The sequence below is a fragment of the Mytilus trossulus genome, chromosome 3 (genome assembly GCF_036588685.1).
Source record: "Mytilus trossulus isolate FHL-02 chromosome 3, PNRI_Mtr1.1.1.hap1, whole genome shotgun sequence".
Lineage (NCBI taxonomy): Eukaryota > Metazoa > Mollusca > Bivalvia > Mytilida > Mytilidae > Mytilus > Mytilus trossulus.
Window position 1 is genome coordinate 37136838 of NC_086375.1, and position 19139 is coordinate 37155976.

The 19139-nt window shown below is 32.3% G+C and overlaps 2 protein-coding genes across 2 annotated transcripts in view; one reads left to right on the forward strand and one right to left on the reverse strand.

Annotated features, from left to right (window-relative positions):
• The window catches only part of LOC134711379 (dynein axonemal heavy chain 6-like), a 127064-nt gene extending 122179 nt beyond the window's left edge, over positions 1 to 4885 (reverse strand). The window contains exons 1-2 of the mRNA XM_063571938.1: positions 4785 to 4885; positions 2354 to 2745 (exon numbers count right to left, since the gene is read on the reverse strand). Of these exons, the coding sequence (XP_063428008.1) occupies positions 2354 to 2704 (351 nt within the window). The 5' untranslated portion in view covers positions 2705 to 2745; positions 4785 to 4885. The remainder of the gene's footprint in view (positions 1 to 2353; positions 2746 to 4784) is intronic.
• Positions 4886 to 6432: 1547 nt separating this feature from the next.
• On the forward strand, positions 6433 to 18976 carry LOC134711380 (uncharacterized). Its single transcript, XM_063571939.1, has 18 exons — positions 6433 to 6810; positions 7029 to 7090; positions 8518 to 8647; positions 8973 to 9047; positions 9598 to 9686; positions 10542 to 10615; positions 11297 to 11385; positions 11816 to 11899; positions 12443 to 12498; positions 12915 to 12992; positions 13173 to 13233; positions 13846 to 13960; positions 15187 to 15233; positions 16204 to 16314; positions 17129 to 17233; positions 17481 to 17525; positions 18265 to 18354; positions 18823 to 18976. The coding sequence occupies exons 1-18, from the start codon at positions 6436 to 6438 to the stop codon at positions 18922 to 18924; spliced, it is 1788 nt and encodes a 595-aa protein (XP_063428009.1). The 5' UTR covers positions 6433 to 6435; the 3' UTR covers positions 18925 to 18976.
• Positions 18977 to 19139: the final 163 nt, after the last annotated feature.

Consider the following 19139-nt stretch of genomic DNA (forward strand, 5'->3'; position numbering starts at 1 on the left):
CCTTAATGTAGGCAAATTTGAAAACGGGACCAAAAATGAAGAATCTACATACACAGTTAGACATGGCATATTAAAGAACCCCATTTATTCAATTTTTGATGAAATTTAATTTTGGACCCAGATTTGGACCAAGATTCAAGAATCTAAGTACATATTTAGATTCCACTTATCAAAGAACCCAACCGATTCATTTTTTGTCAAAATCAAACTAAGTTTAATTTTGGACCCTTTGGACCTTAATGTAGACCAATTTGAAAACAGGACCAAAAGTTAAGAATCTACATACACAGTTAGATCGGCATATCAAAGAACTCCAATTATTTTGGACCCTTTTGGCCCCTTTTTCCTAAACTGTTGGGACCAAAACTCCCAAAATCAACACCAACCTTCCTTTTTGTCGAGCCTTCGACTTTAGTCGAAAAAGCGAGACTAAGCGATCCTACTTTCCGTCGGCGTCGGCGGCGTCCACAAATATTCACTCTGTGGTTAAAGTTTTTGAAATTTTAATAACTTCCTTAAACTATACTGGATTCATACCAAACTCGGACAGAAGCTAGTGTATGATCATAAGATGGTATCAAGAAGTAAATTTTGTAAAAATAAAATTCCTTTTTTTCCATATTTTTCTTATAAATGGACTTAGTTTTTTCTGCGGGGAAAAATTTTATTCACTCTGTGGTTAAAGTTTTTAGAATTTTAATAACTTTCTTAAACTATCCTTGGTTTGTACCAAACTTGGACAGAAGCGTGTTTATGATCATAAGATAGTATCCAGAAGTAAATTTTGTAAAAAAATAAATCCATTTTTTCCGTATTTTACTTTTAAATGGACTTAGTTTTTCTGCAGGGAAACATTACATTCACTCTGTGGTGAAAGTTGTTAAATTTTAAAAACTTTCTTTAACTATCCTGGGTTTGTACCAAACTTGGACTATTATAAGATAGTATCCAGAAGTAAATTTTGTAAAAGTATAACTCCATTTTTTCTGTATTTTACTTTTAAATGGTCTATAATTTTCTTCCAGTTAATATAACATACAGTCTGCAGTTAAAATTTTCAAAACATTTATAAGATTAATTAACTATCCTAGATTTTTACCAAACTTAGACAGAAGCTTCTTACAATCAAAAGATAGTATCAAGAGGAATATTTTTATTGATTTTTTTCCTCATTGTTGTTGAGCCTGCGATTTACAACAAAAGTAGGCGAGACACTGGGTTCCGCGGAACCCTTACAAATTTTATGGTCATAAACCTTGTGTTTAAATTTCATAGATTTCTATTTACTTATACTAACGTTATGGTGCGAAAACCAAGAAAAATGCTTATTTGGGTCCCTTTTTGGCCCCTAATTCCTAAACTGTTGGGACCTACACTCCAAAAATCAATACCAATCTTCCTTTTGTGGTCATAAACATTGTGTTTAAATTTCATTGATTTCTATTTATTTAAAACTGAAGTTATTGTGCGAAAACCAAGAATAATGCTTATTTGGGCCCTTTTTTGGCCCCTAATTCCTAAACTGTTGAAACAAAAACTCCCAAAATCAATCCCAACCTTTCTTTCGTGGTCATAAACCTTGTGTCAAAATTTCATAGATTTCTATTAACTTAAACTAAAGTTATAGTGCGAAAACCAAGAAAATGCTTATTTGGGCCCTTTTTGGCCCCTAATTCCTAAAATATTGGGACCAAAACTCCAAAAATCAATACCAACCTTCCTTTTATGGTCATAAACCTTGTGTTAAAATTTCATAGATTTCTATTCACTTTTACTAAAGTTAGAGTGCGAAAACTAAAAGTATTCGGACGACGACGACGCCAACGTGATAGCAATATACGACGAAAATTTTTTCAAAATTTGCGGTCGTATAAAAATGTAACATCTTCCAAATTTTTCTGAACTTGGCTATACAATTGACTTCAATTTATTTTATATTCAATTGAACTGTTTTAAATTGCAAATTTTAGTTTTGTATTTCAGTAGCATAATGTGTGTTTAAAATGGTTGAACAATACAAGCTAAGAAATAGACAGCAACCCCCCCCCCCCCCCCTGTCTTCTTTTATAACATCATCTGGATCATGATCACCTGCAAAATTCTTGGAGGAAATGATCCAACAAAAACTCAAATTTATAGCTTACTGTTTCGGTGTTAAAGACTGTACTTTGACCTATAATGGTTTTTCTTTAACAAATTGAGAATTGGATGGAATGATTTCTCATTGGCACTCATACCACGTCTTCTTATATCTACTTATCTTGCTAAAACTTGACATAAAATGGTGGTATGCTGTCAAATCAATTTAATTTTCATGGTGATAACCTACTGCTAATAATCTTGAGTGAGTTACCTGTGAAAGTCCTTGATAAGCCACTGGTTTAAGTGGCAATCCTCTAACCATTCGCAAAACTTGAGAATTTTCTGGCTTATCTACCAATCGAGCCATGAGATCAGCAGCTTTTCCACTTCTTTTCTGAGATGAAGATTCAAGAGTTAATTCTTCTATTGTTTTTGCCTTGGCTAAACTATGTCCTGGAGCGAATGTTACCACTTTGGTTTGTTGTGTTGGTGTCTTTGGTGTCCCATCTCTATCTGTCTGAAAGATATCAGGATCTCCCAGATCTTGGTTAATCACTGTAGATTCTGAATACTGAGATTGACTGAGGTAGCTTGTCCTAGATTCTCCTCTTATATCTGCCATCTTTGTTTATCAGTAATCTGCTTTGTAATTAATATCTGAAACTGTAAAGATCAAAAACTTACCGGTATTTATCTTTGTAAAAATTATAAATCTATTTTCAAGTTTTTTTTACTGTGGATTCATCATTACTCATATGGGATAATAATTTTCATGGTTTAAGAGGTACACATTTAAGTGTTCAACATAAATTTGTAATAGACCAGACCACTAATTTGAAATATCAACCAAAACACAAGTTTGCCTCAATGCACTAAAATTGGTACTCAAAAAATAAATAAATCCACAGTAACATGACTACATTGTGTACATTGTATATGTTTGGTTGAATTTTAGGGAGAAAAAAAACACCATTTAAATACAGATAACACACTGAATAAGTTGTCTATTGGCCATATACTATAAAAAAAAAAAAAAAAAAAAAGCATGGAGAAAAATGATTATTGTATTGCATTATAGTGAAAGATGTATCGATATCTGAAACATTAGCCAATATAGTCTTGGTTCATTTCAGATAGATTTTGGATCAACAGCATGTTAGTTGCATAAATCAACTTGTGGGTGATGCCAAATGAACTTAAGATACAACAAGAATGTGTCCTCAGTACACAAATGCCCCACTCGCACTTTCATTTTCTATGTTCAGTGGACCGTGACATTGGGATAAAAACTCTTAATTTGGCATTAAAATTAGAAAGATCATATAATAGGGAACATGTGTACTAAGTTTGAAGTTGATTGGACTTCAACTTAATCAAAAACTACCTTGACCAAAAACTTTAACCTGAAGCGGGACAGACGGGCGAACTGACGGACGAAGGGAGGGACGAACGGATGCACAGACCAGAAAACATAATGCCCCTCTACTATCGTAGGTGGGGCATAAAAAATGTATCAGTCAGGTGAAAGGGTTGAATTAGAAATGTAAATCTATGATAGAATTTGACAAGAGGAATCTGATACAATAATTTCATTTGCTTTGAACATTGTTAAATAACCTGGTCATCATAGGCACTTGTTTCTATCCATTGGAAGAACCACTATCAACGTATATATACGTTGATAGTGGTTCTTCCAATGGATAGAAACAAGTGCCTGTGCTGGCCATTGAGAAAAATATTATACAGATGCATAGAATAGGTCATGCATATATGAAACACCTTTTTGAACTGCAACATTGAAATTACCACTATCCCAGAAGACCTTATTCTGTTGTGTTATGTTTGTTATCTCAGTGTCGGATCTAGAATTTTAAGGTGCAATTGTTCACTCTTCCCTGGCCAGGATTCAAACTCATGCTACTGAGATATAGTGACACCAAATATGGCTGAGCAATGCAAACTATCTTTTTAGATTTTATGCTTAAAAAGTGTACAATGTATATGTTTGGGTTTTTTTTATCAAAGGGAGCATCAGGCCCTATGAATCTCCAACTATTTATTGACGTTTTGTTGTCAACAATTAACAGCCATATGTGGTGTTGTCAGGTGAGAGAATTTTTGGAGGAAATTGGGAGTATAATACATGATTGGGGGTGTGATATAAACCATACCGCTACACTCCGAAATCGGTGGAAAGAGTTTGAGATAACTCTTTTTACTTAAGTAGGTGTACTGTAAATGCAGAAATAAAGGTAACTGAAACTAATTAAGTTCATGAACTTTAATATTTGGCTCAATCAGAACATTGGTTTAAATGTCAAATTATATAATAACTCCACATCATGACAATTGTTTTATAACTCAGTTTGTAACTGGTATTTGCCATAATAATTTGGATATTGTCAAATTATACATCTAGATAATAATATCTTCTCTAAACAACATAATTCAACACATTAATGTCTCAATATAAAGACCATCTCTCAGACGACCATCAAATAGCAAGGTCCTATAGTCTGCAAGGATAAAATGAAGCAGAGCTAGTGTTTATAAAGTGCTGTGTGAAGTGCATTCCTTGTGATAAACAATATTTTCAAAACATGCTCATCTGAATAAAGGGGATTCAATCTCTAGATTGAATGACTATCAATTTTAGAGTTATCAACTGTGAAGAAGGCTCTCATTTACAGAACTTATTATACCTATTTACATTTTTCAGTGAATAACTTCAATGCTGTATGCATAAGCGTCACTACTCCACTGCAAACACCGTTCGGTGTCCGCCATTATAGTTTATCTTGGCAATACCCACAATTCATTGCTTAAAGTTGAAACCGCGGGAAATTCAAAACTTTTTAAACATTTAAAAAAAATAGATCTCATCTATAGTTTACTTTAATACATTTAATTATATCACGTGAGACGTGTACTGTATCATTTTTAAAAAGAGTTATTAAATTCAAAAAATTAAAAAATGATTTTTTTTGTTAAGCAACCACAACCATGGTCTGCAGAGATGTATTTATATATATACTTGACATACTTTAGTAGGCCTATAGAAAGTCACTATTTATATACATTTAAAATATCTCTTTGCTAGGTGACCGCGATGTTTTACAATTTCACCAGACAGTAAAAGATATGTAAAGTGGCCTGGGGTGCCCATATTCGCCGGGGACACAATTTCGCCGTTTTATGATTTTGAGGTGTAAAAACTTCAAGCGATGGTTGAAATGAAAGACATATACCACTAATGATATTATATAACAAATATGATTATTTTTTAAAACTGAGACAACATTGCGGCACCTGCTGAAAAGGACCGAAAAATGGACAACGATTTTCGGCCAATTTTATGAAGATAATACACGAATTCAAAGAAGTATTTCTTAGTAATTCTGTGTCTGAATGCCCTATATTTCAGTTCTTTTAACACCTTTTAAATGTCTACTATTCATCTCTAATTAAAGTTGTGTTTTTTTTGTTTTAAATAGATATGTAAAAACTGCGAATATGTGTCCTCCATTGACAAACTGTGAAAATAGGAAATTTCAAACACCCTTTAATCTAACTTTTAAGATGATTATATTCAAACAAACACGTTTTCAAGCTTAAGAATGTTTTGCGTTTGAAGTTATCTTCATATAGAAATATCAGTATACTTCATAAACATTTAGACCTGAACATAAACTGTAGAAAACATGAAAAGATGTGGCGAAAATGAGCACCCCACTCTATATAGTTATACTTTACAATTCAAAGCGTTTTTCTTGTTTTCAAAGGTTTTTTATATGTATTTTTATGAGTATTCAGGTTTGTTGTTTTTTCATTTGAATTATAATACGTATTTACACAAAAATCATAATTATTATCTATTTCTTTTCAAAGAACATGTACTCAATATTTGAACTATGCACACAGTAAACGAAGTTGTCATGTCAGCATTTGGACATATTTTGACCACTTTTCACAGCTTGTTTAACATTAATAATTTAAATTTTGATTTGAGGCGTCAAAAACAAAACTTTAATTATTCGACACAACGTATTACAGAATAAAGATGTGACGTTTGTTGGTAATAGTTGCTTGTCACAGTCCTGACATAAACAAGCCCATGAATTAATTAGTTTAAATGTCTTCGTTACGACAAGTTGTCATTAAAAAATAAAAAGTGAATTTGCAGGCCAAACAATCAAACGATACCGTTTCTTCCTTACGACAGGTTGCCATTTTGCAAATTTAACAAAACACACACGAAATTGTGACTTTGAAGTTGAAATACCGAATGATTATAAGTGTTCCAAAAGTAATATAGTAAAATAGAAAAAAAAAACGGAGAAAAGAAAAAAAAATATGAATACAATTGACGAGAGTGACTTTGAGGAACATGAAGAATACACAGCTATATATAGAAAATCAAGAAGAAAACACAGACGGAGAAAACATCCTGCTCCAAACACGTCATCTGAGGGAACACTCAAAACAAAAACACTCAGTCCGTTTATAGTAGGAGCAAAACCACAAGTGGATAAATTGGACACAAATGATATCAACAGACTTGTTCATGATACTCTTGGTGAAATAGGAAAATCATCTCCCCATTTTCAGACAGAAATTATCCTTGAAGAGAAGAGGAATCGAGTTTTTCTTGGAGAATGTGCATACGATGAGGATTTAACAATATTGCAAACCACACGAATTTGGAAATGTAGAAAAACTGGAAGAAATGTATGTATTTTTTTCATTTATATATATGTAGTCAAAATAAAACAGAAAGAAAGAAAAAAAAATCGTCCAATTTTGCCTGCTACAGAGCTTGCTTACAATTTATGTAAACTCAATATCGGAAGACATAGTTATGTAAATGAATTCAGCAATTATGCATCTTTAAATCTTTAATTTCTTTTCTATACATGTAATCTTACTAAGATTTGTTTCTTTTTTAGAGTCTTGATAAATTCCGTCGTGTGGTTGAGTTCATCACTTTTGCACAGAAAATGTTCAATTGGTACGTATTATATATATACTCCATACGAAGTCTTTTCTGTACTGGACGAATTTACAAATGTAGCTATCATCAGTTGTGTCTCATATTACTTTTCAAACCATATTGCAATCAGTTTAAATGGATTTGTATAGGTTTATTCTTTCATTGTTGTAAATCAAAACGATATTACTAGAATATTTTTACAAACATATAACAGTTAAAGTAAAGTAAAGTAAAGTAATCTTTATTTAAAGTCGGGTTGCATATAGAAGAATAACAATGAACATGAGCTCTTAAGAGCTCTTTAAAGTTACAGATGATCTAACATATTTTTCTAAGTTTTTGCATACAACTTCGACTACCTCGGCATGCCATGAAAACTTAAAACTAAAATTCGAAGAAATTAGACATTTCTCTCATTTTTATATTATCATCAAATTCTCAACACATAATCGCCATTTTCCGAAACTTATCCTTAGATAAACATATGTTCATGACGTTCTAATGTGATTTTACTGTTTCGGGTTAGGATGAAGGATGGCACCTGTTAAAACGTTTAATTCCGCTGCATTTGTGTGCACATGTCCTAAATCAGGAACCTGTTTTTCAGTTGTTGTGGACTGGTTTGTTGTCAAGAGTAGACTCAACTAGATGTTGTCCATGTAAGAGGTTCACGTTTCCGTTTTTATATAGATCATATCGTTGGTTTTCCAGATTGAATTGTTTTGCACTATTCATTTTGGAGAACTTTATAGCTTGCTGTTCGATGCATATGGTGAACCAATGCCCCATGTTAAAGGCCGTAATTTGACCTATAATAGTTTAACTTTTTACAAATTGAATTGTGATCAAATGATATAGAAATTAAATACATAGGTCACCGTTCGACATTCAACAATAAGCAAAACTTATACCGCATAGTCAGCAATAAAAGTCCCCAAAATGACAAATGTGAACTTTGAACAATTCGAAAACTATTACCTGATTTATGCACAAAGTAATGAACGCAAAACAAATATAATATACAGCAACAAACGACAACCACTGAATTACAGGCTCCTGACCTTGGATATGCATATACAGACTGATTGGACGGGGTTAAACATGTTAGTGGGCGCAAACCCCTCTTTTAACCTAGGACAGTTGTGTGACAAAACAAATAAAATTCAGTTAAAAAGGGCTTAACTCATCAGATCGACACAAGACAGAAATAGTTTACATCTACCAAAAATAAACATACCGGACGTGGCAAGGTTCTTTTACACCCCATAACAAAACAGACACTAAATATACCGACCTTAGAGAAGTCACAGTTACTAACAACTAGCTTAAAGCCAAAAGCAACTAAAAATCATACATTGATCTCGAGTAAGAAAGAGTATAGAAACAGAAATTCCATTTTATTTCAATAAGGATTTTTTTCAAAGTCTTTTTATAACTCTTTCCAGCGACAGAACACCAAAGCTGTCACAACAGGAAACTATATTATTTTTCTTGGACACACAGACACTCGAGAAACAGGATAAAGACTCACCAAAGTTACTATTCGACATGACTCCCTTCAAGTCTATAGGACAGGTAAGAAGATGACTGCTAGCTAGAAATTGTGACAAAATGTCTGCAAATAAAGTTTCAAGCGCACTTGTCTTAAAAATAGAAATATACATTAGAGATGCCTGCATGCACATAATGACATGACAAGAAAGTGTTAATTTCACAAATCATATTATTTTATTTTTTACAAATTTTATTATAACATCAACGATACCAATTTTTCTGCACCAGATATGCATTTCAACAAATTTCATCAATCAATGTCTTTTCAGTGAGGCTCGAGGCCAAACTATTTTAAATCAAAAGCTTATTAAAAATATGAAGAACTATTTAAACTGTTTTATTTCAGAGAAGCTTTGTGAATTCAGTAAAAGGCGTTCTACAGAAAGATCCAATAAAACGAGCAGAGAAAGATGTATCAGCGGTATGTACTATTATATTTCATACATTTCGATGAATTTCGGAGATGCCCTTATAGAATCACATTTCAATGTGATTTGGAGCTACTTAGCATTTCTAAGGCATGTAGTTTATAGGTTTGGTTTGCTTGCTTGCTTTGTTTGTTAATCTTAAACTGTATACATTATATCTAAATTTGATAGGACATTATCAAATAATCAAATTTACCTACATGCAGGTTTAACTCCGCCATCTAATATATCGTTTGCAGATGGCAGTCCTTATTACAATGCCTGAGAAAACTTAAATACAAACAAAGCAAGCAAGCCAACCAAACCTGAACTTGCCAGCATTAGGATAACAGCTGTAAATGTTTTTTTTTTTATTAAAGGTGTAAATTATTCGATTCCACAGCAAATCTATTTAAAGTATAGATATCTAATTTTGTTATATTCATATGACGAGATACGACGAGTTATGACAGATCTGAATTTCCACAGTTCAACTATGAACCGTTTATATGGATAATAAAACTGTAACTTGTAGTACTAAATACAAACTGTATTCTGTTTCAGTTGCTACATGTTTTACGGAATTTCGGTAAATTTTCGAGTTATCCACAACATATACAACAAGGAATTTGTCGAAAGGGATGGTATTCCAAGTAAGTATTGCCAAGTTCAGCCATCATATTGATCCTTTCTTGTCATTTTATTCTCTTTAATTCAAGTAGAAATAAAAGACATCTCTGCTTGAGTACACAGGAAGTTCGGTTATCCGATAAAATTTCTAACTTACCCTTTGAAAGTGCATAGCGTAGCCTGTATGCTAAAGAATCCACACCATCTTGGCATTACTAGTACACCTTTGTCGTTTGAATTGAAGCACTCGCTTACAATAAGACCTTGTTAGTTCGTTTCTAGCTAGATTCATTGTTCAAAATGAACAAGCTGAATACAAGGTGATATTTGCCACTATATTTCTAAGCACGGACACCGTCCAAAGGTTGATGTAGGGAGGACAAGGGACACGGCCCCTTTAATGGAGCTGCATATACATATGTATGATAAATGCATATTCTTTTAACAAGCATAAAACGTTGGCTAACTAGGGCCCATCACCTTTTTCAAAATCCTGGATCCCCACCTGCAGTTATATTTGCATTTTTGTTTTAGAAAATATACTTACTCAAAACGGAAGGGAATGAATTATGTGGTAATAAATTATACTGATCTAAAATTCTAAAATTCTGACTCATTTTTGGAGCAGAATATCGTCTAGAGGATGTTTAGTCAACTTAAATTCAATCTTTCTTTTTTCTTTTTTTTTTTTTTTTTGGGGGGGGGGGGTCGGTTTTGTTTGTATCATTGAATATACTTCAGGTGAAATCTGGCTTGGGGTAGGGTTAGTTTATCTCCTTTTAATAAACGCATGGAGAAATAAAACGAAAGCAATCCTTCTTTTGATTTAAAATTGGTCGATAGGAATATTATTCCCTTTATTCTTTTTAATTATACAGATTTGACAGTAACCATGTGATAGCCAGAGAAGGAAACAAAGCTGAATTTTACTATATGATACTATCAGGCGTTGGTAAGTCTGCTTTTACTGTTGATAAACTAAAACTGACTGAAATATTGTAACGTGATCATGTACAAAAACAAGAATGTGTCCCCAGTACACGGATGCCCTATCCGCACTATCAATTTCTATGTCTAATGGACCATGAAAAAAGGGGAAAATCTGTAATTTGGCATTAAATTAGAAAGAAGATATCATAGGGCACATGTGCACTAAGTTTCAAGTTGATTGAACTGCACCTTCATCAAAAACTACCTCGACCAAAAACTTTAACCTGAAGCGGGACAGACGGACGAACGGACGGACACACAGACCAGAATACACAATGCAGCCCATAATTGGGGCATAACAAAGGAGGAGCCTGTATTTTAGTTTTTGTCGTTGTTTTCTGTCACTCTTCTGTAGCGAAAAATCAGGCCGTTAGTTTTGAAATGTTGTCTAGTTTGCAAACGGGCCCTATTACAGTCAGCATAATATTATATGTTTATACATATGGTAATACTTGTGTTTTCTCAACGTTGAAGGCTGTATTGGGTCTGATATAGCTGCCTACATCTCTATCCTTTAGCCTCTGGTAGACAGTTGTTTCATTGTCAATCATACCACATATTTATTTATGTCACGGAAAAACATAAAAAATAATACTTCTATGCTTTTATTATACTCAGTAACTCTATATTAATTCCATTTCAGCTGTGTCACGTTGTCTTGGCACCACTATAGATCCACAAGAAAGAAGAAAACAACTGGCTGAATTTCACAGACAAGGAGATATCATTGGTGTAAGAACGATTGTTTACTAGTATTCTATCACACTATAGATAGTGCTCTGCACATTCAAAAATAAATTTGTGGTCAAAATCAACAGGCATCGTATATATGTATTTCTGTAAAAGCATGCAACTTGCAGACATCAAAACCATCAATTTAAAGCATGAAAAACGTTTTATAAAATGAAATGTTGTTTTGTCTCCACATATGGTTTTAGTAGATTACTAATCACTGTAAAAATGGGCAAATTCTGCCAATGTTGCAAAAAGTTTGAAGAAAGAAGTTTGAACAGAGACATATATATATATCTCTGGTTTGAATTACATGATTTTGGTGAGCAGTGCTGCCACTCTTACTCTTACTGTTGCTGTTTCTATACGGATTAAGACATGAACTAGTAACATGCAACCATGACTGAATGCATTATTTATTCTTTTGTAGGAGAAAGAAATTCTAACAAACTCGGGAAGAAGTGCTACATATGTATCTAAAGAGCCACTAGAAGTGCTGGGTCTAGACAGAGATGTAAGTTTTTCAATGGCGTTTAAAGGGCTTGTACGATGGCCTATAGTTGAGGGTTTGGATGGGGTTAAATGATTACAGAATAATGCCCTTAAAAATGAAGATTAGAGAATAACGGGCAAAAAAATGAAGATTAGAGAAAAAAAGGGGTTAATTTTTTAAAGTTTATAGAAAAAAAGGGGTTATTTTTTTAAAGATTAGAGAAAAAAGGAGTGAAAATTAAATGTTTACAGAATAACAGACCCCCCCTAAATCCAGACCCTCATAGTTGTTAATGTCTGTGTCATTTTGGTCTTTTGTGGATAGTTGTCTCATTGGCAATCAAACCACATCTTCTTTTTTTATATTGGCAAACATAATTTATCCAAATTTCTTTACTGTCAACAGAAAGAATACCATATTATGAGTCTTTGCTTTCAATTTGAGATATAGTGAATATGAAACTTATGTATATAAAAACAATTGCGCTTACTTTTTGACACCTTTTGGTAAGGATGCAAATAAAAGTGTATTAACTTTAATAAGAGAATACTGTATCTTTTTCAGATTTTCTTAGACATATTTAAGTCAGCAGGAGGAGCAGAATGTATTAGTTTTCTTAGGTAAGACTATGAATATTTACAAGTTGAGCGACAAAACTTTAAAAAAAAATGTCAATGAACTGTACATTGTTAAGAATCCGGCACTGAAGCACATTTTTTTTTATCATGGCCTTGTAAAGAAATGGGTCTTAAATTTCTGTTGATTAAAACTTGAATTAGATGAGTAAACATGACATGCATAATACACTTACTGTTTCTTCTATAGACCTCTGTAAGGAAAACGAAGATGTGTATATAAAAGAATGCCAACAAAGACAGTTTTTGAAAAGGACCATATGAAGCCTTTACCACTTTTTCTATACATTCACGATGTTTCAAGTTTTCACTTTTATATTGTGGAATCTGCCCAAAACTCTCGCCCTCTTATTTTAGTTTTGAATCCACGAACTGACATCCGAATTAATTTATGTTTGTAGAACAATACCAGATTTACAAGACTTTCCATTAGAACTGCTCCAAACACATCATTTTTCCTGCTCTACACATTTCTACAAGTAAGTATACTCTTAATTTTTTGTTTGTTTGGTAATCCTGCATTTGATAACTTTTTTTCAATCAGAAACTTTTAATTCATAAATATACGAATGCATTCCTTAGTACGTCCAGCTGTTACGAATTTTGTTTTTAAAAGACAATATAATCTAATAAATACATAAATCCCCTGTAAATTTCAGGAGAGGAGCAGTAATTGTGAAGAACAGTAATGATGCAGAATGGGTTTATGTCATAAGATCTGTAAGTATTTTTTTACATTTCGTGAGCTTGATGAGCGTTCTTCACTATCAGCAACATATGACGGACTGTTATACGTTATTATCCATGAAACATATTAGCGTCTTTATGTTCAACAAAACGTCTAGTATCACTGAAAAATATATTTGCAAATGCGTTGTAGAAATGGAAGTGAAAGTAGTAGACCTTGGGATAATACCAGTACCACAGGCTCAATCCGTTTAGAACCCGGAGCATGGTATTTGGAGTCCAAATCACTGAGTCTTATCGGTGTAGTTCAGAACACTATGCGATGAGTCAAGCGTTAATCCGTATGATAGATCCCAAAGCCCTTCAATCTAATCAAAATATAGATCTCTGATATCGTCAATCTACATAATATTGCAAAGCCCTCAAGGGCTCTATCAGAGGATATGCAAACCCAAATACATTGCTCAGAGGATACTAGCCAGAGCCTCTATGATGAAGCATGAAGCCAAACGAAAAATTAAGATGGACCCTGGAGCCCGGATACATTAAACATTAATGACATGAGTAATCAATATTTTTCTTCTTAAATATTGAATTTTATCTGCTCCTATTTCAAAATTGTAAGAAGTCGTTGTTTTCTTTCAGGGATCATGTCAAGCATTCAAGGCTGTACGAAACAATGAAAACCAAGATACACAGAAGACCACAGAGAAGAGAAAACATCCGTCATTACTACCATCTTTACGATCGAACAGCATAGGTAAATAAATAAATTTTGTGTATTTACTGTCTTCTGATTGGTTAAAATTATTAGTTTTATTTTCAATGTTGTCAATTTTTATGGTGACACGCCCACTCTGACGTTGTGTATTCATACGCCAACATGTGTGTACGTTGTTATTGTCAAGGTAAATAATATAAAAAGTTCTTTGAGCCGTATTTTTGATAGAAATTTATTTATAATGAATGGCAATAATTTATTTTGATTTTATTGAACCATAAAACTAATTTTTGACTCTTCACATTTAACATAATCCGCTTCGCGGATTATTCAATGTGAAGAGTCAAAAATTAGTTTTATGGTTCAATAAATTCAAAATAAATGATAGCCATTCATTAAATATAAAACTAATAAGTAAAACAGAAATCAACTCTAGACGATTTTGAGAATTTTGAAAGCCAAAATAAAACTTGTGAATGGTCAAAATTTAAGATTTGTTTTAACACTTAATACAAATTGCTCCTGAAATAATCAAAACTTGGAATAATAGGAATATAAAAGTAAACATGGGAGTTGAAACAATCACAATCCAAAAACTAAATGAAACGTTATTTTTGTCAGCTTACTTAATTTTTATTTTATAGTTAGATGGAAACTATACTACTGAACTGTTATCTGACATATAGTGTTATCAGTAATCCATAATACTATTCAATAATTTGTTGAGAACAAATAACTATCATGATTGATTGATGCTTGCTTTATGTCCAGTGGCAAATATTTCATGAATATTCAGGTGGCGAAAAACACAGCTTATACAACAGAGACTAAAATTTTGTAATATATGAACACCATCGTGATGTGTATTTCTTCATTTAAAATTTAACAGACTGTACAACTTCAATTTTTCATTAAATTTAACAGACTGTACAACTCAATTTTTCATTAAATTTAAGACTGTACAACTTAAATTTGTCAATAAATTTAACAGACTGTACAACTCAATTTTTCATTAAATTTAACAGACTGTACAACTTCAATTTTTCATTTAATTTAACAGACTGTACAACTCAATTTTTCATTATATTTAACAGACTGTACAACTTCAATTTTTCATTAAATTTAACAGACTGTACAACTTCAATTTTTCATTAAATTTAACACTGTACAACTTAAATTTGTCATTAAATTTAACAGAATGTACAACTCAATTTTTCATTAAATTTAACAGACTGTACAACTCAATTTGTCATATATTATTTCAGATTCCCTCAAAAGCAAATCATCAGAAGATAACAAGTCACCAAACAAGGTAAACATTTTAATTTCAGATTTTCTTTATATAGTTACTTATATGTAATTTAAGTATTGTTTATACAAACAGAAAAGTTATTTCAGTTTTCAAGTAATTAATTTTATGATAAAGATGCTGACATTATGGATGCAATTAATTAACATACACAGACCACTTGTTAAAATTTGACACTTTGAAGTTACAACTGGAATCTCACTAGGAGGCACACTAATCTTGTCTTAATCAGATACATGTCACAAACAATCACTGTGGGAGAGGAAGCAGAATATGATACCAGATCTCTTTAATACTGATTACACAATAAATAGTATATTATTTGAGGGTCAGTAGGTCAGTCTCCTCCCCTGGATGTTAGATGTACCCAATCTGTGTGTAAAGCCTATTGCATGGTCTTTGTATAATCAGTTTCTTGGTTCATAGCAGCCTGACTAGTTGATGGAGTTTTACAGTGCTATTATTCAATTTACCTCCCACCTTCCCCTTCCTATAACACCTTCAATATTGTTTCATGACTAGAGAAACAACTCAGCTTAAACTAGTGATATTTTTTTCTTTATTTCAGTTTTCCTTAATGGAATTTTATCACTGGTCATTTCTAAAATTTCATTCATCCCCAAGCATTTCGGGGACAAATTTTATCAAATTTATTCCAGTGCCAGTTTGATAGACCCCTGCTACTTCCAGTGGCAAATAGTTTATGAATATTCAGGTGGCGAAAAACACAGCTTATACAACAGAGACTAAAATTTGGCAATATATGTATACCACCGTGATGATTATTTATTCATACATATAAATAGGAAGAAAGAAATAAAAGAAAGGGGATTGTAGCAAGTCTAAATTAGACCCATCTACCATAATAAGAAAATATTTTTTCTTATAATTGGTCCATTTACATTTTAATCCTGGGAGAGTTCTTTATTCTAAATTTAGACTTGTAGCTCTAACAATTGTCATTTATTTTCAGGCCAAAACTTTGAAGAAGAAACCTTCAAAGACACAACTGCCAACAATCAATAAAGCCAATAATTCACTGGTATCACAAAGCTATGATGAAAACATCAATACTATCAAAGAGGTAAGAACATGTACTTCTGAAGATAAGTCACCAAGGTAAACTGGGGTATAGCCAGAGGTCTCCAATATGACCCTTGCTGTGAGGGTATCCAGTAGTTGTGTTTGATGTCAACAAACAGTCATGTTAAAACTATTGTTGCAGTCTATTTTGTTTAGTGTCCATTATGAAATAAAAAGCCATATTAGTTCTTTTAAATTATCTCCATTTGATTGAAGCTTTTCTAAATCAATGGTGAATTAAACTGTGATGTTAATCAAAGGGCTTGAAAGCACTGAATGGTAAAGATTGCTCTAACTTATCAGTGGGAAGTAAAATTAAATATTGCATTGGTTGTTGTTAATTTAACAGCTATTCTAGACAAAGGAAGGTGACTCCTATTTTTAAGATAAGGTTAACAATGACATGATTTATATTTTTAGAACAGATATTAGATTCATGCACCTTGTCAAAGTTGTGCAATTTTCTTGACAATTGAAATATCATTTTATGCCTTGAATATCTGAGCATATATTACATCAATAAATATCTGGATAGGATGTATGTAATGTTATAATCAATGCACTATATTTTGTGTATCAAAAATGTAGTGATCAGCCTTGGAAGATTGTCTTTTTTTGAGATATCAAGTCAGTCCCATAAGGTTTTGGTTGCATTTCATGCAAACTTTACCTAAAAACCTAATCTTGATTTGCTGCTGTGGTTTGTGTATACTTATCCACTCCTTTCTCATCTGGACATGGGAAGAAACCACAGACAAGTTCATACACAAATCTTGCCACAAGTAAAACCAGAATATATTGCTTTTTTGTTTTAGACAGCAAAGAAATCAGTAAAGAAAACAAGAAAAGAGACACAGACTCCAGTAGATAATCCAGTTCACTATGCCAAAATAGATCTGGTCACAGAAAGGGAATGCTTTGTAAGTTCAGGTCTACATTGCAAAAATGTCAAATTTAGTTAAATATTTTCAAGCGTTAACTTTAAACAAATGCAACAGATTTATTAAACATCTAAAATAAAAAAAACTAAACCCAGTCCTGATGTTTATCATAATTGTTATCTATGTTCTTAATACCTGGCTGCAGTGTCATTTTTTCACATCTAATCCCTAAGAATGATAAGATTATACATGTAATGTTATTCTGATATTTATCCTTATTTTGTAGGGTCTGCAGTCTCTTCTGTTTGATGATATGCCAAGTTTAAGTCTAGTAAGTATAATTTTTGCATATATTATGGTTATAAATTTACTCTCGTTGTTTTCTTTTTATAATGAAGTGCAGAATACCTATCTACCCCAATACTTAAAATTTGTGAAAAATTATATGTTCTCAGTTTATATCCTTTAGGTAAAAGATTTCCCATAAATTGAAGAAAAAAAAATTAAACAAGAATGTGTCCCCAGTACACAAATGCCCCACTTGCACTATCATTTTCTGTGTTCAGTGGACCGTGAAATTGGGGTAAACACTCTAATTTGGCATTAAAATTTGGAAGATCATATCATAGGGAACATGTGAACAGAGTTTGAAGTCGATTGGACTTCAACTTCATCAAAAACTACCTTGACCAAAAACTTTAACCTGAAGTGGGACAGATGGACGAACGAACAGACAGACGGACGGTCGGACAAACGAACAGACAGACGGACGGTCGGACAAACGAACAGACGAATGGACGCACAGACCAGAAAACATAATGCCCCTCTACTATCGTAGTTAGGCATATATATCGTAGAGGGCCATAAAAAAGTATATTCGAAGGAGACAACCACTTAAAGACATCATGACATCAACATACACTCTTCTAAAGACAGATTTTCATACAAAATGTCATGCACTAAATAAGCTTGAGTTGAAATTTAAAATAGCTATAATAAAAGTTTTTCTAAAATAAATTGTCTGCAGATTTTTGTTTTTATAGTAAATATGTTTTTGTGTTTTTTTGTAGGTCAGTAATGGTGCAGAATGTGTCCTAATTTCAAAACAATTCTTAAAGGAAAATATGGATACAGAAACTAAGAGAAGATTACAATCAAAGGTAAATTGTTTACAGTAACATACTAACCAATATCTAGTATACTAATGAACACGTATGTTCAATAGTTGGTGTTTCAACTTGTTTAGACATTCTCATCAATGTTATTAAACATGTCAAACCTATGATAGGATTGATTTGATTGCTGAACGTAATGTTAAGCATAAAAAAACAACTTAAAGGATAGGATTAAACCACTAATATGAGATAAAACTGTTTCTCTAATTCTTATCCAATTAATCCTTTTCCTGACCTGTTGAATTTCTTTATTTAATTGTGGTTCAATTGATCTCAATTTGTCATTGGTCAAAATGCCATTATTACATCATATTTTCTTACTTTCTAATGAAAACATACAAATTATAAAGGTATAAAGATATAAAGAGTACACTTTTAGAAAGCAAAAAAACAAGACATTTTGAATTAACCCCAAAACTATGATTTCTAATGTTTTTTTTGTTTTTTTTACAGATAGCACCATATCCCAATTTAGTACAGATAAGGAATGCGGTAGATGACAAACTAGCCTGGAAGTCATACAGAGATCAAGTTCTATATGACACAGTAAGATAACACCACTGGACTGACCTAGTTAAAATGAGTTTGTGACAAAATTTTGTGGTTGTATGTAGATTAATTTGTTAATTTTATCAATGTTTTTGTTTCGAATGATTAATTTACATATTAAAGAATGTTTTATACAGTGTTTTGTTTTTTTGTGTGTGTAGAAAATAAAATAAACACATTACATAATACATGAAAAACATCAATGGGTCACCACCAGAGAC

Excerpts from the sequence above, each read along its gene's own strand:
- LOC134711380 (XM_063571939.1), top strand. The coding sequence starts at position 6,436 with ATGAATACAATTGACGAGAGTGACTTTGAGGAACATGAAGAATACACA. Across the intron at positions 9,048-9,597 it reads CAGAGAAAGATGTATCAGCG|TTGCTACATGTTTTACGGAA; the intron begins GTATGTACTATT and ends ATTCTGTTTCAG. Across the intron at positions 17,526-18,264 it reads ATATGCCAAGTTTAAGTCTA|GTCAGTAATGGTGCAGAATG; the intron begins GTAAGTATAATT and ends GTTTTTTTGTAG.